General features: G+C 42.3%; 1 protein-coding gene across 2 annotated transcripts in view; it reads right to left on the reverse strand.

The window, feature by feature from the left end:
* kansl1a (KAT8 regulatory NSL complex subunit 1a) overlaps window positions 1–11,578 on the reverse strand; it is a 38,744-nt gene extending 27,166 nt beyond the window's left edge. For both annotated transcript variants that reach the window (XM_084165628.1, XM_084165627.1), the window contains exons 1-2: window positions 11,092–11,578; window positions 7,531–8,929 (exon numbers count right to left, since the gene is read on the reverse strand). In XM_084165628.1, the coding sequence (XP_084021754.1) occupies window positions 7,531–8,861 (1,331 nt within the window). In that variant the 5' untranslated portion in view covers window positions 8,862–8,929; window positions 11,092–11,578. The remainder of the gene's footprint in view (window positions 1–7,530; window positions 8,930–11,091) is intronic.
* Window positions 11,579–26,522: the final 14,944 nt, after the last annotated feature.

The following is a 26,522-nucleotide window of genomic DNA, read 5'->3' on the forward strand; positions in this document are numbered from 1 at the left end:
CTCAAGACATAATTTACTAATGAAGCATGTGTTTAGTGAATCTGCCAGATCAGAGGCAGTACGGATGACCAGGGATGTTCTCTCTTGATAAGTGCGTGAATTGGACCATTTTCCTGTCCTGCTAAGCATTTAAAATGTAACGAGTACTTTTGGGTGTCAGGGAAAATGTATGGTGTAAAAAGTACACTATTTTCTTTAGGAATGTAGTGAAGTAAAAGTAGTCCAAAATATAAATAGTAAAGTAAAGTACAGATACCCCAAAAAATGACTTAAGTAGTACTTAAGTATTTTTACTTAAGTACTTTACACCACTGATTAACACACTGTGCTAACTGAATACAAAACCAATTTAAACAAATATTTTCTCACAATGTTATACATATGATAGATAGGATTATTACACCTACATATTAACATTCATTTTTAACAAAATATAGTGTGCTATAAGCGCAGCACTAATTCATTAATTAATAACATGAGTACCTATTTTACCATGTGTCCTTAAATTACCAAAGTTAATTGTTTCAGGCAGCCATAGACTGCAGATGGAATAGGAAGCTTATGATTGTGTAATTATGTACAGTGCATTCGGAAAGTATTCCGACCCCTTCACTTCTTCCATATTTTGTTACGTTACAGCCTTATTCGAAAATGGATCAAAGTGTTTTTCCCCCCCTCAATCTACACACACAATAACCCATAAAATGACAAAGCAAAAATTGGTTGTTAGAAATGTTTGCCAACGTATTATAAATAAAAACAAAAATATCTGTCGCATAGTAAACAACATGTGAGCTCAGTTTCAACTTCCCCCTTAATTTTGTTATACAGTGTTAAAGTAGGGGATGTTGTTCTTAAAATTATTGAATAAATGTGCCTCGTCGCCACAACTGACACTTTTAGCACAACACTTGCATTTGGTTGACATCGGTTTGCCTATAGCCAAAATACTGCCATACCACCAAAGACATGCCCTTGTTTAGCACCAAATCGACATTCTCTTTAGCAATAGCAGCACTCATGTTTCTGACACACTTGCGATATAGATGGCGGGCTTAGATGTTGCTATAGAGGCCTTCGTGTCGTGCAAAAACAAATAACAATGGGAAGAATGTTAGATTAGTGGCTCCCAACCAGGGGTACTTGGCCTATCCACAGGGTATACTTGAGAAGACTCATGAGACCATAGGCCTGGTAAAATGCACGAGGGGGTACTTCAGGGGTACTCCGGGCAGAGCAAAATACAGTTGGTGGTACAGTAAACAAAAAAGGTTGGGAACCACTGTTCGACTATAAGAATATTAGATAGTTACAGTGGTAGTAGATGCACTGACTGCCATATTTAAGCTACAATCATACCCGTTAGGCGTACCCACACAACAGTTATACTCCTAAATGAACACTTTCTTCCCGGACAAATAATGTTGTTTTCTTCACCTCAAACAAACTCAGTTTTTTATATCCATTGAGAATTACAATAGTTCCTCAACGTACTTAAAATCTTTCCAGCTCTCTCCCTTTCGATAACCACTCAGCGTGAAAGGGAAAATGTTATGCTCTGATCCAATGGAAAAGTCATAAAATTGGCCTACCTGATTACTTCTAGTCAGTGCTCGATTTCGACTGAAATAGGTTCCGGGACTCATTTTGGGTGCCGGTACGGTTTATATTTAGGTGCAGGAGTGCCACAATACTTTTGAGATAATATTCTATAAGAGGAACAGGAGCTCAAGCAGTAGAAAATTTGAGGTGCCGGTACACAGCTCCAGTGAGCTCCTGCCCAAGTCAAGCACTGCTTCTTATCCCTCTCGCAAATAGCCTACAGCTGTGTCTGTCCCGAGGTCACTGGCGCACAAAAGTCTGAGGGCCCAGAATATTTTTTATACAATGTTGCAAGTTTGCTAGCGCAAGCTTGGGCCGGACCCAAGTTAATAGTTGATACAATGTTTCAAGTTCGTTGCAGACAGGCCATGCGTAGCCAATGTGATTTATAGGATATTTATTTTTTAATCAGGATATTTTCTACCTGCACGCTGCAATGTTTTTATTTGTTAGCTTTATGTAGGCTATTTTTACATAGTTGGCAATGGCAATAGAAGTTACAAACCTAAAAAGTACCATTTTCATAGAGATGTTGATTAACAACATACAATGATTGAGATATGATGACGTTATTAGAAATTAAATGAAACTTTCATGAAAATGTGCATATGAAAACCATAACTGGCATGCAGAGCGGTAGAAATGTTAAGATAAATTGGCATTCCACATGAGAAAGATTGCCGACTCCTCGTGTAGCCTATTACCGTCAACTTCAGGAGAGTAACAAAAGCCAGCAGGAGCAGAATAGTTGTGTCAGGTTAAGGATTTTTTCTTCTGGTTATCTAGATCTTTGGCACCCCCTTGAGGCATTTGTCTTATTTAATCAAATCCTAACCATTAAGCATCAGACAAGCTCAATGCATATAGTTGATTTTATTCAAACACATAGGGTGTGTCTATTTATGGAAAAATAAACATTGGTCGAAAGAACAAATGGCTTTCGGTCGGGACAGCCCTACATAGCCTAAAGACCTAGTTCATTTTTTAAAAATGTATTCATTCGGGTTCACAGTGCGGACCAAATAGAGGTCCCCGTACCGAACGGTTCGGTACAAATACATGTACCGTTACATCCATAGAAACAAATATACTCAACAACAAAGGACAACAGAAATCCCACTTCTGACACCACATGGTAAAAATCTATCACCACGTAATTACCCTTCATAAACCATGCAGGCATGATTGATGCTCAGCATAGGAACAAGGCAAATGACAAAGGGACATCAAACACTTCAAATGCATTGTTCTTGAGAGTCATGGGTTTTCAATATACATGAAGAAAAGGCAAAAAAATTGAAAAGCTGCATGAAACAACGCTGGACGATAAAGACAGCTTAAATAACGCTAGCGTGCCAAGTTGCCAGTGGGCTTGAATTGAGCTGTTAAGACACCCAACAAGTGAACTCCTATCTTTAGAGGAAGCGTGAATAAGAGCCTGTGCATGGGAGTTGGATCACAGCAGCACTAGGCAGAGGGTGTGAGGTATGAAATGGATCAAATTCAGCTGGAGAGCTGCAATCATTACATAAAGAGAAGGGGTTATGTAACTGTGGGTTCACATTGGGGAGGTACTCGCTGGAGCTAAACAAATCCAGATGTGTCAAACGGGATGGGAAAAGTTACACACGGGGGGGGGGCACATACTACAAGACTGCACAGTAATGCTGAGCAATAGCATGAGCTGCAAGCCATGGCCTCTGCCAACTTAGTTGGCCTGATTAATAGAAAACTTGGCTCACATTTTTGCACTAGGCCTACGTATTCTGAGATAAACAGGAACTGGATAAGGTCTTCTAGTTCTCTGGAATGGATAGAATTTAATCTTCAAGAGCATAACACCAACCTCAAACTGATTTAGACACTTTCTATTAGTGATGGGGGAGGGGGGATAGTTATATATTGGGATATTATTTTTGACAATATCACAATATAATTTTTGCGCTAGTTGGCTGTACCTGCACCAAAATGCCAGTATTTTTCCTTCAAAACATGCCCTCCATCTTTTTAAATAGGGAGCCAATTTGTTTTCAACACTTTTGTTTTCATGACTGATTGTTTTCAAGGCTCTCTTGTCCATCTGCAGCAGACATATGGTTACCAATGTGTTTGGAACACCGAATTGCAATTAAATCACAGTATCGAATCGTAATACATTTAGAATCGTGAGAATCACAATACATATTGTATCTGCACCTAAGTATCGTGATAATATCGTATCGAGATGTCCCTGGCAATTCCCAGCCCTACTTTCTATTAACTATTAGGCCTATGTAATGCGTGTGATGTAATGAGATTCTTGCCTCAGAAACACTGATTTCTCAATATGGGCAGCCCTCAGACATGGTACAAGACTAGGCTATTATGCTAAAATGTACAGAAAATAATAGTTCAAACAGACAACCAGGGGACAGGCCTGCTAGTATTCATAAAGAAAACCACTTAAACTGAACCACTGTTTCTAATTAATACTGGGACGCATCATAAGCATGGTAAACAGATGTTCGCTTGAACTAAGAGAGGTATGGGAACCTCTCTCTACAGTATTGGTCAATGTGACAAGATCCACTGTCAACAAAATGACGTTGTGCCTAATCAGCAGTCCTGGACTGGTTAGTGCCCTTTACCATTTCAAGAGCAAAGATTATAGGCCAGGCAAAATCTAATATGGAATTCGAAGCCAGTTCCACTGTTGATTTCCACTCTTCCCTTCTAATTAAGGACTGACTTAGACCTGGGACACCAGGCGGGTATAATTAATTATCAGACTTTATTACCCCTGATACAGGCCCAAACACAAGCAAAAACTATGGAGCAGATAGGGCTGGGCAGTATATCGTATTTTATGATATACCGGTATTGATGCACGGACAGGTTTGGGTTTTTACTTTATCTTCTATAAAGGTATTTGAATGTTTGGTTTGTTAAATGTGATACACTGTGTGTAACATCCATTTTTATAATTTACTCCGCTACTCGAGTCATCTCTCCATGCCGCTTTCCACACAGACCTAGCCCCGCCTCGTCACTCAAGGAGCGCATTTGTTGTTCCTCAACCACGAGACACTTGCGTTCAGTCTGCATGGTCAATGCAGCACATGCAACAATGTTGATGACAGCGATGAGGTTTTCACTTTGCTTCTTAATATAAATCCACAAGCATTCTATAATTACACAATTCATTTGTGTTTCTTAGATCTGCCAACGGCTAGCTTATTTTCTTAGGAAATTGGGCCTAAATGTACTGAGTCAGAGCAAACATAACTAGCTATATACAGCCTGATTATACCAGTGATGGTGTAGACCTAAATCAGCATGTTGTTTGTGCAACAGTATCTTCTACATCAAAGAGGAATACGTGAAGCATGAATATGTTAGCTACATGAAGTAGCTAAGAGAAAACATTCAATGTCGCCAAAGATTATAGGGTCCCCTAGGAAACACTTATCAACACGTTGGTTCCTACCCTGTCACAATAACTCCTCCCTGGCATTTTCATTCGTTGTCATGTCAAACACTGTATTAAGTGCCCACTATTATTCTACCTACAGAATTAGAATAATCATTCTATTTCCATGATTCCAACAGTTCACACAAGTGTTTTGCTCTAAATTGCAAGTCAAATTGCAATTGCAACATTTTGTTAAAAATAAGGCCTAGATTGTTTGCCCATATAATGCAGCCCTATGTGGCAGTGTGGAAATGATCTCAAATGAGTGCAGGAAACTGAGAAATCTATGAAAAACGCAGAAATTTAACAGTATAAAACAATCACGATGGAGAATGAACCATTGAAAATCACTAAGAATGTATGTGTTGCCACCCTAGGGTCACGCACTACTCAAAGCAAATTTATAACTTTTATTCAAAAACATAAAATACAGTAAAAACAATTTTTAATACTGTGAAATTACATGTTGGCCATATCGCCCAGCCCTAGGAGCAGACAAAAATATACAGCCAGCAGTGAATCAAATACATTTGGGTCGGGGTTAGGCTATAGGTCCTTCATCCTGAAACAAAAAACACCACTGAACCCTCACCCTGTAGAAAAGTCTTAGGCTATTTGTTTGGGAGATGTCAACTTTTGTCCTATCGTGATTATGTATCCATAAAGCATTGTGATATACGATCATATCGCCCCCTATTGGCCAACCCCCAAAATGTTTTGCAAAAAACACTTCCTGCTATAATGCGAAATCAAATCATGATGTTGTTGTTGAAAGCCTGGGCAGAGGCTAAATGCAGGCAAATATTTTCTAATATTCATTTCTGGTGAAGGAGCAGGTTTGTGTACGTGTGGCGCACATGATGGAGCAGTGACAGTCTGATGAGGAACGGGATGTCTTAACGTAGTGAGTTAGGTTATACATCATCGCCTGGATAGAAGCATTCTAGTCTTCAGAACTGAATAATTGCTTTATAAAACAGTAAATAAATAACATTGTTTGTTCTATCTCTCATAAAGCTGTGATTGCCTATTCCTAGGCGTAGGCTATAGACCTTCATTCAACACCTTAGGTTAGAATATTTAGTAAAGAAGCTACTGTTCATAACTTCAACTTGTCTTAAAGCTTTTATGATAGGCCTAGGAGGAGGATGGGTAATTGACTATGCTCTTTACTGTGCAGCGCCAGTATAGACCCTACGTTGGTCCGGAGCCTGCTAGTTTTCTGCTCTACCTGATAATTGCACCCACCTGGTGTCCCAGGTCTAAATTAGTCCTTGATTAGAGGGGAACTTTTTTTTTTTTATGCAGTGGAAATGGCTTTGATGTCCAGAGTTGAGTTTGAAAGGGGCTGAACCATCGTCTGTCACATCACAACGACGTCACCATGCTATCGTAATATCACCCAACACCACTAAGCTAGTCTACTTCGCATCCCAGGTACAACAAAGCTCTACCCAAACTGAAAACACTTTAGGATAAAAATCGAATTAATTTGCTATAAAATGGAGTTACCAACAGTTCAAGTAGAACCATTTATCATGTAGTGAAGTCTGCATATCACCCTTTTCCCACCCAGACAAAGAATCAGCCATGTCAATCATTATGCTTGTGCCAGTAACGTAGGCTTCTCTCTGTATGGATACACAGATATTTAGGCCAAAAGTCCAAAAGCAACAGGAAGGGGCTGTAAAATCAGTTCTCCGCTTTGTTAATCATCTACCAAACAGGTCACCAAGTCCATTAATGCCGCTGACCCACCTGGCAGTCTATTTTCACTTTCAAAAACATTATGTAAAAATGAGGCACTCCGGCTTACGCCTCGAGAGGAAAACCCAAGAGGAGAGAATGTGGAAATGTGAAAATGATGCCCTTTGCATGATGAATAACTCACATTTCCTCCTTGGTTTTATCTCAATCAAAACATGTTCTCTCTCTGCATATAAACAGTACATTCAGCTCTAGCCTTGGTTGTGGCAGTACACCACTGTGGATGGGGATTGAATAGTCTCTCCAGTAACTACAGCATCACACCCACACTACAACACAAGCTCTTCCAATTGACTGGCGTATCGCCCCCTTCCTGGAGTTTGACCCTTCCATTCAGGGAGATGGGGCATCTCTAATTGCCATTAGCACCTATTAGCCCAAATAGAAGATTTTGAGTTCATCTGCACAGAGCACAGTGTTCTAGGTGACAGCTGGGGACCCTTTGTACACTGTAGATTAAGATTCCATTCTCATGAGATAGAATATTTAGGGGAACGTCATCTCACCTCCCATCTATGATAGTCCCACTGTCCCCTTCTGCCAGGCAACAAGCATCAAGAAGATTACATCATTTGGTTGACGAAAAGCTCAAAGACCCATATGGCCTTTAGCTTGGCACATGAACACTCATCACTTCAGTCTAAACCTTTATATGATGGAACGTCACTTGGGGGTTCTCCTGTCACAGCAGTGCGTCCTGTGGTACTTACATTTTGATGTGCCGCTGCTCAATGTCCACTCTGGTCAGCACCTCCTCCTCCAGGTCGGTGTCCCCTCCCGAGCTGCTCTCAGTCACGTCCGAGTCGAAGTTGCTCTCGGCCACGTGCAGGTTGGCCGTGCCGCTGAGGTAGAGGCGCTCCAACTCTGTGGGGATGGAGCCGCTCTTCAAGAACCTGCCCAGGCTGTCCCTGACGCCCAAGGTGTGCCGGCCCGGGCGCCATGTGGCGGTGGTGTCCCCCTTACGCGTTGTGGTGGCAGGAGGCAGCATGCTGAGGGATGAGTCCAGGAAGCCCCCCAGCTGCTGCTTAACATGGCGCTCCACCTGCTTGGCCTGCACCACCTGCAGCCGCTTGCGTAGCCGCCGCATCCGGCCCTCGATCTCACCCTGGCGGCTGCGGTTGAGCAGGGTGCGCTCCTTCACCTGGGCGTCCAGGCTGCAGAGGGTGGAGGAGGAGGGGGACTGGGAGTAGGGTGCCGGGGAGCAGACTGGGGATCCCTGCTGGCTTCTGCCTGCCCTCTCCCAGTCAGTCATGGGCGGAATCAGCTGATTTGAGGGTGTGTCCAGCTGATTTGAGGGTGTGTCAGGCGCCGCAAAGTGAGCTGGTTGCTGCTGGAGGCCGTTTCCTCCTGCGCTGTGAGAAACCCCCAGGGAATGCTTTTGGTAGACTGTTCCCTTTAAGATGGCACCCGTGAAGGCCTTGGAGTCTAGTGGAGGCGTCAGGGGCTGAGAGTCTGCGCTGGCGGAGGGTTTGCTCCTGTTCACCGCCACCACGGAGCCCGCTGCGCCGGACATGGCCAGCTTCTTGGCTAGGCCATTGATGGCCGCTACGGCTTGGCCGCCGCTGCTCATGAGGCTCTTCAGCTGGCCTCCGGACAGCTCCAAAGTCTGCCGCTTACTCAGCAGGAAGTCGCCCCCGCCGTTGAACAGCGAGCTAGGCAGGATGCCGTGACTCTTCAGCACAGACTGCTTGATGAGGACACCTTGCAGTTTAATGGACTCCTTGGTGGAGGGGACGGGGGTCACATCGGAGCACAGGTAGGAAGCCACCAGCGGCTGGAGCTTGCCCAGTGTTGAGGCCGGGGACTGCTGATGCTGCTGGGTAGGCTGCTCCTGGTTCCCACTGCAAAAGTCGTGGGAGTTTTCGTCGGAGGCGGAAACCTTGCATTTGCCGGTGCCGCTGCTGTTGTGGATGAGGATGTTGCTGGTGTTGCCATTCTCTGCGCTGCCCGGGGAGAGACTGGAGGACTGGGCAGCCAGTTTGAAGCGGATGTGGTGAGCTTCAGCTGGAGCGTCGGTGAGAGCGGGCGCCATCGCAGCCATGCAGTGCAGAGAGACTGACTCCGCGGCCTGCTCCACACCACCCGCTTACTGCCCTGCCAGAGGACAGCCTGAGTGGACAAGAAGAGACAAGGTCAGACACTAGTACCACACAGTAAAGGTATGAGATAGACAGGAGACCCACCCAATCCTGGTCGGCAACCAACAGGCCTGCCTCAAGTAATCACAATAGTAGGCTAATAAATCCTTAAAATGCTCCAATGATTAACATAATTTACTCGGACTTGATAAATCCAACACAAATTATATACGATTTTAAAAAATGACTTAGAGAAGTTGAGAAAACAGGCAGTATGGTATCTGCTTTAAATTGGCTTATTAAATTTATAAAAACGCAAGCATCCTCTAATTGCATGTTAAATAGCAACCTTTGAGTCAATAAGCCTAGCAGACAAGTCATTTAGTTGACATACTGCCTAAGACCTAATAAACCATAGTCAGGGCAATAAGTATGATGTTGCGTGAAAACAGGGCTAAACAAATAATAAACATTTTCATCTGTATTAAAAAATTTTATTCTAAAATGACCACTAGTCAATTGATAGTTGGGGCAGAGTCAAAATTAAGAATATCCAGCCCACTAGACTACATTGTGATGTAATAGAAATCCAGGCAAGTAGGTTTATGAGATGAGAGCCTATTTCTTTGTGATTGACCTTGCTTGACTAGCCTACATGGTTAACATGTAGGAAATTATGGCAAACAATGTGGTCAACAGCAAGAAACTAGCCTAGCTGAACCTCAGGCTAATAAATCCTATGACTAACTACACCTGTGCTTGTGTGAACAAGTTGGCCTTGGTCATTTAGGAGTACTCCCTAGGCTCCTCCTCAAAGAATTATCTGTGCCTTTGAATTCAAGTATAGTTGGATAAGGAGGGAGAGCAAAGCAGCCAATGCAAATTATTCAAACCCTACTGCCCTACTAAGTCAGATGCAGCAGGGTTTGGAGGTGTAAGCAGGTGGATTTAGCCCCAGTAATAGCCCAAAGCGCATGATGTCATCCTGACTTCCTGTGTGGAATTCTCAGACACACAAGTATCCACATTTCCCAAATCATATTTAGGCTACTAGATAATGATAATGTTCACAAGGTACAGCCCTGCTAGTGGTGCAGTCAGTGTGCATGGGTAATGCAGATTTCTTAAGGGGGCCGTTTATTATTGGATTGGTTTGTAAAAAAATAAAAATAATGCACTCACTAACTGTAAGTCGCTCTGGATAAGAGCGTCTGCTAAATGACTAAAATGTAAATGTAATTCCGGTAAACAATCGATCTAGGGATTCTAGCTACAGCCAAAATCCTCAATGATAAAAGGCGTTCTGCTTCTCCCTGTATCATCTGTCAGGCGAGATGAATGGGGGGCTCAGTATTCCACCGCAGTTTCTAGTCAGCGCGCACAAACGCCATGTTGTATTTCCGAGGGAGATGCAATGCAATTCATCCACATTAAACCGCCTATTCTGCTCTGACAAATCCACTAAACTTGTTCCTATCAAAGACTTGACGTTTAAAAAGGTCAATCTAATTATTATTACGATCAAAACAGCTTGCAATTCATGCATTGGCTAATGTTTACGCAATAGCAATTTTCCCTTTATTTTCCATGACGCCTTGGTAAAGGATTTGTTCGGACAATGCCCCTACAAATGTTTACGTTTATTGTTTTTGTCTTCACATTCACGTGACCAGTTACTGACAAGAACGTAATTCATTTCAACAAATTAGTTAGCTAGCTCGCACCAAATCGTGTATAGTAAATTATTATTTATCTTATTCTAAAAGGTCAGCGTTGTTAACGTTAGCTAACCGTGCAGCCAAATGTTGGCTAACGTTAAATCAATAAGCAGACAACCTTAGAGGCCTAGCTAGTTAACATTATATTGTAACGTAAACAAAACGTTTGAAAAGCAATAGCTAAAACATTTCTACAAGACATTTCACAGCGTAACTTAGTGCCTATATTTTAATTTAGAAAATACAATGGATGGCTATTCTAGACATGCACATGATTCTGGCAATGCAATTTGTTCTCTAAAATAAGCCACATGCAAACCACGCTTTGTTTGACAATTTGTGTGATTGCTAAATCATTGTGTTTTCGTCTACTTGAATTAGTTAAATTTTTTCGAAAGCTAAACCGGACAAGTTAGTCGGAGTAAAGACTAACCAGTCTTGTTAGCTAGCTAACAAAGAAAAAGGAGGAACCTACCACGTGACGAGGCGCACTATCCGAGTGAATTTCGGCAACAATCCCCCGCAGTTTTTGAAGGAAAATGTAAACGGATACCACAAAAAACACGATTTGAATCGATTAATCAGCCATTCCCTTTTCTAAAAATGCGATCCTTTTTTATTCAAGACCCCGTTTCAAGAGCCCCAGATTCGTTCCGGAACCAAGCAATGGGCGAATCAACTAGCTACACCTTGCTTGCTAACTAACGTTAACGCGCTAAAGTTAGCTAGCTAGCTCGCCTCGCTACTAGTAATAGCAAGTAAGTGTAAAAATGTTCCTTTCTGGTCAAAAAATACTTCTGTTAATTATTTTACAACAATCCTATGTCGCAAACTCCGTTCCCCACACCCTAAGGTGTTTGAGAAGGCCAGTTTTTCTGGTGTTTGAGAAGAGCCTATTTTCTCGTTTTAGGGAGAGACGCTCAGAAAATGGCGGCTTTCTCCTCTCCCTCTGATTTGAGTCTGACAAACAGAAGTCGTGGTGGTGTGTGAATTCTGGTAGGCGGGAGACAATTCTCATTCTCGCCGCTAGAATGAAGGGCGGACAAGAGACTACATGAAAATGCCCAAAAGTGCCACAAGAGGGAGCTTTTTAAAGCCTTACCCTGTATGTGCATATCAAAGTGGGCCACAAACAAAAACCTGAACAAAAGGGCAAATGCCTCCCCTGACACTGTATCAAAATTGTACTTGAATTATTTATAATATATCTGTAGTGCTCAATGAATGGCATACCACGAGAACTACCTTTACCTAAATTATTTTCTATCATGAGACATAAACATTGGAGTAAAGGTGTGACCTAGTTGTACTAGTGCTAGGTTATTCATACAGCCAGGGGTGCACATAACTTTTTCAGTGAGTTACTCAGGTGAGTACCAGCAGATGGTGTCTGGTACTCACCCCATATGTAGCGTGGTCTTAATAAATGCAGTCTTCCTCACTGTCCTCCTCAGTGCCGCCACCACTGTCCTCTTCAGTGTCGCCCCCACTGTCCTCTGCTTCAGCTTCCTGCATTGTAGATGATGAAGATGCTGCAGATGTACCTCCCTGTCCTTGGTTGAGCCTCCGATTAGCTGTCTCCATCCACAGGTCAACAGCAGGCTTTGGGTCAAATGTCTCTGTGGTCTGCTTTGACAGGTGAATGTGCATCAGGGCTGAGAGACGAGCATGTGACAGACGAGATCTGTACTTGGTTTTTATTATGTTGAGATGTGAAAATCCCCTCTCACAAGCTGCACTGCTTAAAGGCAGTGTAAGAGACAGCTTAACCACCTTGTTGATGTTGGAGTAAGCATCTGGGTTACTTGTATTTACTATTTGGACCAAGTCATACACAGAAGAGGCTCCCAGGCGTTTTCCTGCCTGCTTTAAGCGCATCCATTCTGTCACAGTGGTATCTTTGTCAAGTTGCAAGGTGGCCTCATATTTCTTGAGAATGCTGCAAACTGTTGTGTTTCCAAAACTGTGGAGGTCTTGCATTTCCTGAGGCCATGTTGAAGGATCAAATACTAAGAAATGATCACATGACTTGAGGGAGTCATATCTGATTTCAAACTCTTCAATTAACCCCCTGAGTAAGTGTGTCTTGTCTCTGTCAGCATCAGCATTGGAAACAGTGTGTGCCCTGTGGCTTTCACCATCAAGCAGAAGTGTGAACTGTCCAATGGCCACCATGAGTTCATCCTTACATTCTCCAATGGTCAGCACTGAAAACGCTCTGTGCAGATATGCTGCAAGTCACTGTTATCACTCGTAACCAGTTGCATTTTAATGGCTGGCAATAGTCTTGATATTTTTAACAGTGTCTCATGCCTCGATGCAGACCATCTGATATTATGAAACTTATCCAGTTTCACAAAGGAGATCCCATTTTCTTCACATAGCTTATTCAGTGCAGCAGTTTATTTTGCTCCACCTTTTTGTAAATAAAACTGCAGCAGCTTGACCACAGAGCGATTAAATGTCTCACAGTAAGGAACGTTGCGATCAGCTGATTTCGCGCAATTCTCCAGTGTGTGTGCGGTGCACAGAATGTGCACAAGGGAGTCTCCAACCGCAACAAGTTGCCGGAGTTTTGGCACAACGCCGTTGTAGATACCTACAGCAGCCCCGTCTGTGCACACAGCGACCAACTTTGTTGTCCAGTCATCCAAGCCTGTGTCCTGGAAAAGTCTCACAAGTCCGTCTGTTATGGCCTGCGCGGTTCGGTCAGCACCAAATTAAAATCAGTCCAATAAAGTCCGAAGTAAACTCTCCGTTGCTGGACACAGACACAATGTAAACGATTTCCCGCTCAGTTTTTGTGATGTCCTCAGATCCATCAAAAAGCAGCCCCCAAAATTCATCAGACTGCAACTTGGCTCGTAACTCCCCGCTGATGGTGTGAGCGATGCTCTGCATGATCCGTGTACCCCCTTCACGTGAATGATATGCACCTCCGACATTTACTCCTAGCCGCTTCAGTAAAGGAACATTCTCAGAATAGGAAGACATGGGACGTGCGTGTTTAGCTTTATGGAAGGCGAGGAGAAAAATATTAAACAGAGCTTGCCGCTGTTCTTCATTCAGCTTGTCTCGCCATCTGGCAAGTGGGCGACTGGACATTTATTCTCGGCTAGCTTAGCAATGGCTTGCGCCACATTCGTGTGCTCCTTGCTCTTTTCATGTTTGTCAAATAAAGGATAGTTGAAATTCTTTGAGCCTTTATAAAATGCACCTGTTTTGTCTGCTAGATGTGGATTTGAGCGGCAAATCTTGCACCACATTTTAGTGCGCTCATCGTTAGCTTCAAGCCACTGCATATCTTGGAGCCACTTTTCCGAAAAAAAAGTATTTTCTTCGGCTCTGGCTTCAGTTGGCGTTTCTTTGTAGGTGGCGAAACGCCAAAGAAGCTGCTTAATGTCTGTTGCTTTTTGGACATCCCTGACAGTAGTTGACAAGCAACATGTCATGTGTAAGGTTAGATGAGAAGATCGGTCAAGTACGCAAAGGCACGTAGTAACACAAGTGGCATTACGCATTCCTGATTTTTGTCGCGCTTGCGTACCTGCGTACCAGTTATGTGCACCCCTGCATACAGCTGATGTACCAATACACACAATGGACTGTGGTCCTCTGTAGCTCAATTGGTAGAGCATGGCGCTTGTAACGCCAGGGTTGTGGGTTCGATCTCCGGGACCACCCATACGTAAAAATGTATGCACACATGACTAAGTCGCTTTGGATAAAAACGTCTGCTAAATGGCATATTATTATTATTATTATTATTATTATTATATACACAGCAATATGCTGCTAGAACCAAGTGCACCACAGCTGTATACATCCTCCTTAATCCTGTCTAAAGTTGCACTGGAAATGGCTGCTACATTGGCAGAGTGTGAGTGAAAGTGTGAAGCCATATAATGGGTGCGCTCATTTTGCGCCCCTGGTGGGTGGAGATTTCATTTTAGGACCAATGGAATGGTTTAACACAGAAGTGTCAAACTCATTCCACGGAGGGCAGAATGGCTGTGGGTTTTCGTTTTTTCCTTTCAATTAAGACCTAGAAAACGAGGTGAGGGGAGTTCCTTACTAATTAGTGACCTTAATTCATCAATCAAGAGTGGAGCGAAAAACAGCAGACATTCGGCCCTCTGTAGAATGAGTTTGACATGTAGTTTATAAGATATACAAACTCCGCCCACCCAGGGAACTGGGCGAAGCAAAACGAATGAGTGCAGTTGCTTCCGCTTTGGTTACTCAAACGCTACGCTCCCAGTGTACCAGCTCTGTCACTCTCCTGGGGTGTGTTCAGTATGACAGAACAGTGTGCAATGTTGAATTCAACAGAAACGGTATTGTACGACCAGTTTAAAAATTGAATTATGGTTGCCTAGCGGGCAATTACTGTATGTGTGCTGCACAAGTCTTGCAATTCCAAAATTATCACACCCATATTGATCAGGCCACACCCACCAAACAGGAGCAAACATACCTCAAAGGCTGTTGAAGAACAGTGCACACCGTTTTGGGGAAACGTGTTGTTCAGTACAAACCATCACACAACATAGCAAACATTGACACGAACTAAACGCACACATGGGGTGTATTCATTACGCCAAACATTTTGCAACAAAATCAAGTTTCTATTGGACAAATTCAGGTAGGTCCCTCCCCGTTTCGTTTGCTTGTGTTTGGTTCTTAAAACGGTAAACGGTTCCTTTGCAAGACTTAAGGAATACACTTAATGAATACACCCCAGGTTCGTCAGTGGGTTGGTCCCTGTTCAGCTAGACATTTGACACAATGTTCCACTTACAGCAAAGTATTATTACACAGACTTTTCTAAAATATAGGTCTCTCCAGGTTTGTTTCTTAAACATCTGTAAGTAACTTCATTGAGTTACAAAATCTATTTTAAACAAGTTAGGGTGATTTGGACATGAAGTGTAAAAATGCTAATAAAAGGTACCATTGACTTGCATTGTATTTGTGCCACAAATGCATAAAAGTTAGCATTTGAAACAGTGGCCAGGTAAACAAAACCAAAGCATGGATTGTGGTCATATCTTGTCCATAGACTGCTTACAGGGTAAGCAAACCAATGTGTCATTTAATAATTTCGGTGAACTATCCCTTTAATTGCATGTCAAAATAAAAGTCCTACAAGTGTGCGCAAGCAGGCATAATGAAGAGTCTTGCGGGGGACTTTTAGTTTGCGGTGTGGTGAAGTGATGACAAAATGAACCTGCTCTGGAGACCCACATTTAGGAAAAGTTGGTGTAAAGTCACGCAAGACTGAACGATGGACAGCCGAATGCAACAGAGCGCTTAGTACCAGAATATTGGCTAACATTTCCCAAAGATTTTACATGCTGACTCAGCGAAAACAGCCACCACTGCACATGTGGTTTCTATAACACACTGTGGTAACAGCAAGCGATGGAACGTCTGCCTACTGCGCTCGGCCGACCGTTCTGGTATGTGGGGTCTTTTCTAAAACTTTCCAGTGAATACTTTGTACGATATTTCGACCTGAACAGGGACCAATTAATCACAGGGTATCTGCAGATTCCATGAAGTTGAATTTAAGACTTTGCAAGACCTTTTTAATGCCACTTGGAACGCAATTGAATAGTTGAATAGTTTTACCATAATGGCTGCTGTGGCTACCGCTAGCTAACATGAAGACGAAAATGGCCGTTTTCCGGGAAAAATAAGCATTTCAATCTTCGATGGAGCAATGTGGATAAAAATTGAGTACAGTGGCATATCCCATCCCTGCATTGAGGTACATTTTCCGACCCACATCTCACGCCGGCTCCACCGTGTCTTAATGTAACCATGATTGCGTTCTGACCCCAGTGCAGCTCAGTGTAAACAAGCGTAACGGTAGAGTCGGTATCTTCTGGCAACCGTAATGGGCTAATCATTAGCTAAATCACAAACTAAGTGTCCAGAATTTTGCCTTCGATTCGATACCAATACCAGCTAATGATACTCAATACCATAACAATTCCACAGTGAAAAAATGCCTTAGTCAGATATACAGCACTGTTACCGTTTAAAACACGTGGTCAACGCTCCATCTGGATAGCTAGTCCACTGAATGTGCAGGCTTTTGATCCAGCACTGCTCAAACACACCTGAGTCAGCTTAACAAGGTCCTGTTGAGCAGTTTATTTGTAGAATCTGGTGTTAGTGGGGCTGGAACAAAAGTCTACACACTCAGTAGCTCTCTTGGAGGTATTATGCTATAACAGACTACAACCAAAAAGTCTTAAGAAAATAATCACTCAGTGAATCAGGTATCAAATGGCTATACTTTCAAGCAAGGTAGCTAAGCAGGAGGGCTCTACACCAACTTTTTCCAGTGCCAAGTAAGACATGAAAGAAGTTAATGCCTTCAGAAAGTATTCACACCCCTTGACTTTTTCCACATTTTGTTGTTACAGCCTGAATTTAAAATGGATTAAATTGAGATTGTGTCACTGATCTCATATAATATCCCATAATGTAAACGTGGAATTATGTTTTTAGAAATGTTTACAAATTCATTAAATTAAAAGCTGAAATGTCTTGAGTATTAGGTATTCAACCCCTTTGTTATGGCAAGCCTAAATAAGTTCAGGAGTAAAAATGTGCTTAACAAGTCACATAATAAGTTGCATGGACTCACTCTGTGTGCAATAAGTGTTAACATGATTTTTAAAGTACTACCTCATCTCTGTACCCAACACATACAATTATCAGTAAGGTCCCTCAATCGAGCAGTGAATTTCAAACACAGAATCAACCACAAAGACCAAGGAGGTTTTCCGATGCCTCGCAAAGAAGGGCACCTATTGGTAGATGGGTAAAAAAAAAAGAAATGCAGACATTGAATATCCCTTTGAGCATGGTGAAGTTCTTATTGACATTTTGGATGGTGTATCAATACACCCAGTCACTACAAAGATACTGGCGTCCTTCCTAACGCAGTTGCCGGAGAGGAAGGAAACCGCTCAGGGATTTCACCATGAGGCCAATGGTGACTTCAAAACAGTTAGTTTAATGGCTATGATAGGAGAAAACTGAGGATGGATCAACAACATTGTAGTTACTCCACAAAACTAACATACATGACAGAGTGAAAAGAAGGAAGCCTGTACAGAACAAAATATATTCCAAAACATGCATCCTGTTTGCAATAAGGGACTAAAGTAATTTTATTAATTAACTTTATGTCCTGAATACAAAGCGTTATGTTTGGGGCAAATCCAACACAGCACATCACTGAGTACCACTTAATTTTCAAGCCTGGTGGTGGCTGCATCATGTTATGGCTAAACTAGTCATTGGAAAGGACTAGGGAGTTTTTTTAGGATAAAAATAAATGGAATAGAGCTAAGCACAGGCAAAATCCTAGAGGAAATGCTGGTTCAGTCTGGTTTCCAACAGACACTGGGAGATGAATTCACCTTTCAGCAGGACAATTATCTAAAACACAAGGCCAAATATACACTGGAGTTGCTTACGAAGACGACATTGAATGTTCCGGAGTGGCCTAGTTACAGTTTTGACTTAAAATCGGCATGAAAATCTATGGCAAGACTTGAAAATGGCAGTCTAGCAATGATCAACAACAAACTTGACAGAGCTTGAAGAATTTAAAAAAGAATGATGTGCAAATATTGTACAATCCAGGAGTGGAATGCTCTTAGACTTACCCAGAAAGACTCACAGCTGTAATCACTACCAAAGGTGATTCTACCATGACATTTCTGTATTTCATTTTCACATTATGGGGTACCGTGTCTACATACAGCGCATTCAGAAAGTATTCAGACCCCTTGACTTTTTCCACATTTTGTTACGTTACAGCCTTATTCTAAAATGTATTCAAATCAAATTTTTCCTCATCTATCTACACACAGTACCCCATAATGACAAAGTGAAAACCGGTTTAGACATTTTTGCAATGCAACTGTATTAAAAATAAACGGAAATACCTTATTTACATAAGAATTCAGACCCTTTGCTATGAGACTCGAAATTGTGCTCAGGTGCATCCTGTTTCCATTGATCATCCTTGATGTTTCTACAACTTCATTGGAGTCCACCTGTGGTAAATTCAATTGATTGGACATGATTTGGAAAGGCACACACCTGTCTATATAAGGTCCCACAGTTGTCAGAGAAAAAACCAAGCCATGAGGTCGAAAGAATTGTCTGTAGAGCTCCGAGAGAGGATTGTGTCGATGCACAGATCTGGGGAAGGTTACCAAAAAATGTCTGCAGCATTGAAGGTCCCCAAGAACACAGTAGCCTTCATCATTCTTAAATGGAAGAAGTTTGGAACCACCATGACTCTTCCTAGAGCTGGCCGCCCGGCCAAACTGACCAATCAGTGGAGAAGGGCCTTGGTCAGGGAGGAGACCAAGAAACCAATAGTCACTCTGACAGACCTCCAAAGTTCATCTGTGGCGATGGGAGAACCTTCCAGAAGGACAAACATCTCTGCAGCACTCCACCAATCAGGCCTTTATGGTAGAGTGGCCAGACGGAAGCCACTCCTCAGTAAAAGGCAGATGACAGCCTGCTTGGAGTTTGCTAAAAGGCACCTAAAAGACTCTCAGACCATGAGAAACAAGATTCTCTGGTCTGATGAAACCAAGAGCGAACTCTTTGGCCTGAATGCCAAGCGCCATGTCTGGAGGAAACCTGCCACCATCCCTACGGTGAAATATGGTGGCGGCAGCATCATGATGTGGGGATGTTTTTCAGCGGATCGAGTGAAAGATGAACAGAGCAAAGTACAAAGAGATCCTTGATGAAAACCTGCTCCAGAGCGGTCAGGACCTCAGACTGGGGCGAAGGTTCACCTTCCAACAGGACAACGACCCTAAGCACACAGCCAAGACAATACAGGAGTGGCTTCGGGACAAGTCTCTGAATGTCCTTGAGTGGCCCAGCCAGAGCCCAGACTTGAACCCGATAACATTTCTGGAGAGACTTGAAAATAGCTGTGCAGCGATGCTCCCCATCCAACCTGACAGTGCTTGAGAGGATCTGCAGAGAAGACTGAGAGAAACTCCCCAAATACAGGTGTGCCAAGCTTGTAGCGTCACACCCAAGACGACTCAAGGCTGTATTCGCTGCCAAAGGTCCTTCAACAAAGTACTGATTAAAGGGTCTGAATACTTATGTAAATGTGTTATTTCTGTTTTATTTGTAGTAAATTTGCCAATTTCTAAATACCTGTTTTTGCTTTGTCATTATGGGGTATTGTGTGTAGATTGATGAGGAAAAAAGACAATTTAATAAATTTTAGAATAAGGCCGTAACGTAACAAAATGTGGAAAAAGTCAAGGGGTCTGAATACTTACTGAATGCACTGTAGGTGAGAAATTAATTTTTAATTTAGGCTGTAACACAACAATGGGGAATAAGTCAAAGGGTATGAATAGTTTCTGAAGGCACTAGCTATTTCATCTATTAGTTCAGGGAATGCATGATGGATATACACTGCTCAAAAAAATTAAGGGAACACTTAAACAACACAATGTAACTCCAAGTCAATCACACTTCTGTGAAATCAAACTGTCCACTTAGGAAGCAACACTGATTGACAATAAATGTCACATGCTGTTGTGCAAATGGAATAGACAACAGGTGGAAATTATAGGCAATTAGTAAGACACCCCCAATAAAGGAGTGGTTCTGCAGGTGGTGACCACAGACCACTTCTCAGTTCCTATGCTTCCTGGCTGATGTTTTGGTCACTTTTGAATGCTGGCGGTGCTTTCACTCTAGTGGTAGCATGAGACGGAGTCTACAACCCACACAAGTGGCTCAGGTAGTGCAGCTCATCCAGGATGGCACATCAATGCGAGCTGTGGCAAGAAGGTTTGCTGTGTCTGTCAGCGTAGTGTCCAGAGCATGGAGGTGCTACCAGGAGACAGGCCAGTACATCAGGAGACGTGGAGGAGGCCGTAGGAGGGCAACAACCCAGCAGCAGGACCGCTACCTCCGCCTTTGTGCAAGGAGGAGCAGGAGGAGCACTGCCAGAGCCCTGCAAAATGACCTCCAGCAGGCCACAAATGTGCATGTGTCTGCTAAAACGGTCAGAAACAGACTCCATGAGGGTGGTATGAGGGCCCGACGTCCACAGGTGGGGGTTGTGCTTACAGCCCAACACCGTGCAGGACGTTTGGCATTTGCCAGAGAACACCAAGATTGGCAAATTTGCCACTGGCGCCCTGTGCTCTTCACAGATGAAAGCAGGTTCACACTGAGCACATGTGACAGACGTGACAGAGTCTGGAGACGCCGTGGAGAACGTTCTGCTGCCTGCAACATCCTCCAGCATGACCGGTTTGGCGGTGGGTCAGTCATGGTGTGGGGTGCCATTTCTTTGGGGGGCCGCACAGCACTCCATGTGCTCGCCAGAGGTAGCCTGACTGCCATTAGGTACCGAGATGAGATCCTCAGACCCCTTGTGAGACCATATGCTGGTGCGGTTGGCCCTGGGTTCCTCCTAATGCAAGGCAATGCTAGACCTCATGTGGCTGGAGTGTGTCAGCAGTTCCTGCAAGAGGAAGGCATTGATGCTATGGACTGGCCCGCCCGTTCCCCAGACCTGAATCCAATTGAGCACATCTGGGACATCATGTCTCGCTCCATCCACCAACGCCACGTTGCACCACAGACTGTCCAGGAGTTGGCGGATGCTTTAGTCCAGGTCTGGGAGGAGATCCCTCAGGAGACCATCCGCCACCTCATCAGGAGCATGCCCAGGCGTTGTAGGGAGGTCATACAGGCACGTGGAGGCCACACACACTACTGAGCCTCATTTTGACTTGTTTTAAGGACATTACATCAAAGTTGGATCAGCCTGTAGTGTGGTTTTCCACTTTAATTTTGAGTGTGACTCCAAATCCAGACCTCCATGGGTTGATACATTTGATTTCCATTGATAATTTTTGTGTGATTTTGTTGTCAGCACATTCAACTATGTAAAGAAAAAAGTATTTAATAAGATTATTTCATTCATTCAGATCTAGGATGTGTTTTTTTAGTGTTCCCTTTATTTTTTTGAGCAGTGTATTTTGATGTGCAACATGTCAAAATAGAATCCAGAATAATCAGATATCGTTTTGGCTCTTTAGAGATTCATTTGCCTGCATGTTTTTGTGCATATTGACCTAGGCTGTTTACCACATGAGGTGGGAACTCAAAATACATAAGCTAGATTGCTATCTCTAAATATGATATTGTTGCTAAATAGCCATACAATTGATCTAACAGTACATTGTATTTCCTACAAAAACTTTCCATTGGTAGGCCTATATAGGTAATCACCACAAATGGCACGCTCTGCTTTGTTCCGCATCATCTCAATTACATACTCTGTTTGTAAATTGGTTATTTCCTCTATTGTCAGTTGAGAACTGTTTCCCGCAATTACATTTCAAAATGTTGATCAACTGTCAGCCTGTGCTTCTGCTTATCAGAATGCATCTCTCCCTTCACTCTGTGTGTTAAGGGGGAGAGGGCGTGAGAGTCAGCAGCGAAACAGGGACAGGGCAGATACTTTCATTGCAGGAAGCAGGTTAATGCACATTAGTGTTGACTAAATAAATCTGTAATTTTCGATCCCAGCTAGGGAATGTTGTCTTCAAATTGTATAGGCTACCTTGCTATTTCCTCTTTCCCCTCTGGCAACGGCCCGACTCGCACATGACGTGCACACACAGAGGCACACATGTGAATAGCGCTCTAACATCTTGAAAGTGCGCCTCGTATTATTTCATGTTAAAAAATGTTTTAATGTTTTGCCGTGGTGGAAACAATTAAGAAGTGGCAAAATATAACGGAAACACTAGTCATCTCCCTCACATTTTTAAAGACCTTTGATAAATTAATTTAAGACTTGAGGCCTTTAAATAACATACATTAACTTTAAAAAGACCCACGGACACCCTGAATCACGTTCACCAATGCTTGGGAATCCGCCCAATGCTCGGGAATCATCTCCCTCCAAACACCTCCCCCAGTCTTGTGTACTTCTGATTCTGAGCCACACCTTGCAGTCCTGTGATTCGCTAGGATCAAATCATTACTTTAAATTTGTTTACTCACACACAGGCCGGATTTGAGTCATTGTTATTTCAGGCTTATTTGCCCTGTGCAATTGCTGCTGGTCTTGTCTTGCAGGGCTCCCTTGCAAAATAGACCATGGTCTCAATGGGCCCCTCCCTGCTTAAATAAAGGTTAAATAGCCTTAGGACGAGGTTAGGGACCGGATCGACCCCCTGACAAACCAGTAAGTTGAAATTGAATTTTATTCAACATTCTGACTCGCAGTAGGGCAATTAATTTCAATGTATGTTTCCCAAAATGCCTGTATTGCAAGAATATAGTTTTTCATACAAAAATATTTTTTAAAAATCATGAGCGTTTGTCCGCTTGTTCTCATGTTGTCTTTTTGGTCTTGTCTCCTTTACTCTTTCTGTGCTGTGTGCACCTTCCCATTTACTGAAATCACACCAAGCCCCTCCCCCTGCCACTCAAACAAAGACGAGAGATCACTTCTTCCTCTCTGACAAGCGGTTTCAACTAGCTATTTGCATTTGAGGTTTGGTCCAACAGAATCAGTCCTATGGACACCGAAATACATTTTACTGTAACCTTTCTAACGATACCCTTTTTATGTCTCAACTGATCAAATTGCACACAGAGCAGACACTACTGAAACAGGAGAATCAAGTAACATTGATTCTGGAAAATTAATGCCCAGTTTTGTCACACGCGGTACCACATAACCCCTAGCAACATTTTTGCCAAATACTGTTATACGAGCTGTCTAGTCTGTTTTATAAAATGTGCAATAAGCATAAAACATAATTATATAAGGTATTAGCAACTCGTTCTCATTCTGAGAAATAAGGTAGGCCAATTGATTTCAACATCTGAACAAAGTGGACTGGCTAGCATGCTGTTCAAACAGTTGGAGACGTACAGAAGGATGTGTTCATAACAATTCAACTGTTCCATCTTGTTAGCTAGCAAATAGATCCAAGTTGCTAAACTTGAAATATAACAATTAGCTGGCTACTCACTAGCACATGGGCTTGTGCTTGAGAGATTGTTTATGAGATCTGTACACAACTTCTATAATGCCTGCTACAAGAACTTAGTCATTATTAATGAATGTGCATTATGCAATGAATGTGCATTATGCAATGAATGTGCATTATGCAATGAATGTGCATTATGCATAGTTATGGTTAAATTTGTAACAATAAAGGGCATTTCCATAGACAGATTTGAAAGCCTGATCAGTTTTTATTAGGTATAATTTCACCAGCCCTGCATTCATTCAATTATTGCTGACTGTTTGAAATGCAGTGTATTTGACCTTTAAATTGTACAACCAAGCTTATTGAGAAAATATTATTTACTTTTTATTGTGAAATTGCTCATAAGTTTGAATAAAATCAATACATGATTTTTAGGCCATTTTGCCCAGCCTTAACCCGCAGTGTTGTTTTCCGAGTCTGCTGTACATCACTGCACATAGTATTTATTGTGTATTATTGTGTGTTAATACATTTTGACCTGCTGAAGCAGTTACACATACCTCAAGAAGATGAATGACGTTGTACTACACATTTTTTATTTTTTAATCTCTTACCTTTAATGTATGGTCCATTTGTGAAAAACAGTAGCCTGGATCCAAATCTCCAAAACTCATTGCAAGAAGATACTACCTAACAAAAAATGTGGGTTAATACAAATAAACTGCAAAATAAAGGAACCATTGGTTGTGTCCAGCTTTATGCTTCAACCCCAAATGAATGGCATAGTCACATATACAAAACATGACCTGGGATTTGGACTTATCTCAACAGAAGACCACCTTCGAGATCTGAACACTTCTGATAAACGTATTATTTTGGATTGTAATGTCCCTTTAAGACAGGTAGCGCTAGTAGCCAGCTAGCTGTGCTAGTGATGTTTGATAACGTTACCTAGCTAGCTATTGACTAGCAAAGCTACTGTACAAGTTAAACATTAACATCAGCTAACGCGTGTAACAGTGCAATGATGGGCATGATATTACAGCAATAAATACTTCCCTAGTTGGTCTGAAATCATATAATCAAACTTCTGTCATTTAAATGTTTTGATACTTTCTCACTCACACCGCTCGCAAAAGCTAGCTAGCTAACTAAGTAACAGCTAGCTAATGTTAGCTAGCTAGCTAGTACTGACCAATACAATGCTGTTTTTTGGGCTGTTGGACTGCAAAAAAATAGAAAATAACGATATCACAAACATGTCTGTCTTTAGACATGCACTAAATACTTTTCTTTTTCCATTAAATTAGTTTTCCAAACAAAAACAATAACATGCATGCTCACCTGTCCGTGCAGTGACCGACCGCTCATTGAGGTGATAACAACCCGCCTACAAGTTTAGCAATTGGCCAGTGCTTTGAAGCTGCATTTTTTATTGGATTACGTAGCTGTCGTTCTCTGTTAACAGCCTTCCAGCGGAAATTGTGAAGCGTCAGTGCTATCCCATATCCTTGGGACGTCTATACCCTTACCTTAACCATTGTAAATGTCAACTTCAACAGTTATTGTGTCATACAAACTAATAGATATATAGCCTACGCATTCTTTCCATGAATCAGTCAGGTCAATTTGACGCAAAAGCCATTTTGAAGTGGTGTTGATTAAATTCCACCACAGTTCCCTAAGAGGAAAATTCTTGCCGCAAACCAAATCTTCAGATCAAATTAAATTGTATTGGTCGCATAGACATACATATTTAGCAGATGTTATTGCGGGTGTAGCAAAATGCTTGTGTTCCTAGCTCCAACAGTGCAGTAATATTTACAAATACACTGTAATATTCATTTGTGTCAGCATACTGAATTGTAATTGGATGCATTCTACCGTCGTATCATACTGCGCTATGATTGGTTAAGACCACCCAGGTGGTGAGGTCATCTTCAAGATAATCATGGCCGGAGACACATGAACATGCGAGTTATAGCTAGCTAATAAAGAGCTACGTTTATAAAGATCCTGTCCTGCTGCATTTTATTATTTTGTACAAAGCATACAAAACAAGACATACACAACAATACACAGGAATCTAAAAGTAAAATAATGGAATTAAGAAATATATAAATATTAGGATAAGCAATGTCGGAGTCCGGAGTATAAATATTTACAGTATATGTGTGATAGGATGTCATTATGGACAGTATGTGGCTAGAATATGTAGTATATCTGTAGGATAGAATAGCATATAGTATGTTCCATTATTAAAGTGACCAGTGTTCCCTGTCTGTGTACAGTGCCTTTGGAAAGTATTCAGACCCCTTGACTTTTTCCTAATTTTGTTAGGTTACAGCCTTACTCTAAAATTGATTAAATTGCTTTTGTTCCTCAATCTACACACAATACCCAATAATGACGAAGCAAAAACAGTTTTTTAGAAATGTTTGCTCATTTAAAAAAAAAAAGTAGTCAGACCCTTTACTCAGTACGTTGTCTTTGCTGTGTGCTTAGGGTCGTTGTCCTGTTGGAAGGTGAACCTTCGCCCCAGTCTGAGGTCCTGAGCGCTCTGGAGCAGGTTTTCATCAAGGATCTCTCTGTACTTTTCTCCGTTCATCTTTCCCTCGATCCTGACTAGTCTCCTAGTCCCTGATGCTGAAAAACATCGTCACAGCATGATGCTGCCACCACTACCATGCTTCACCGTAGGGATGGTGCCAGGTTTCCTCCAGACGTGACACTTGGCATTCAGGCCAAAGAGTTCACTCATGGTTTCATCAGACCAGATAATATTGTTTCTCATTGTCTGACAGTCCTTTAGGTGCCTTTTGGCAAACTCCAAGCGGGCTGTCATGCGCCTTTTACTGAG

Source organism: Coregonus lavaretus (genome assembly GCF_964263955.1).
Source record: "Coregonus lavaretus genome assembly, chromosome: 1".
NCBI classification, from domain to species: Eukaryota; Metazoa; Chordata; class Actinopteri; order Salmoniformes; family Salmonidae; genus Coregonus; species Coregonus lavaretus.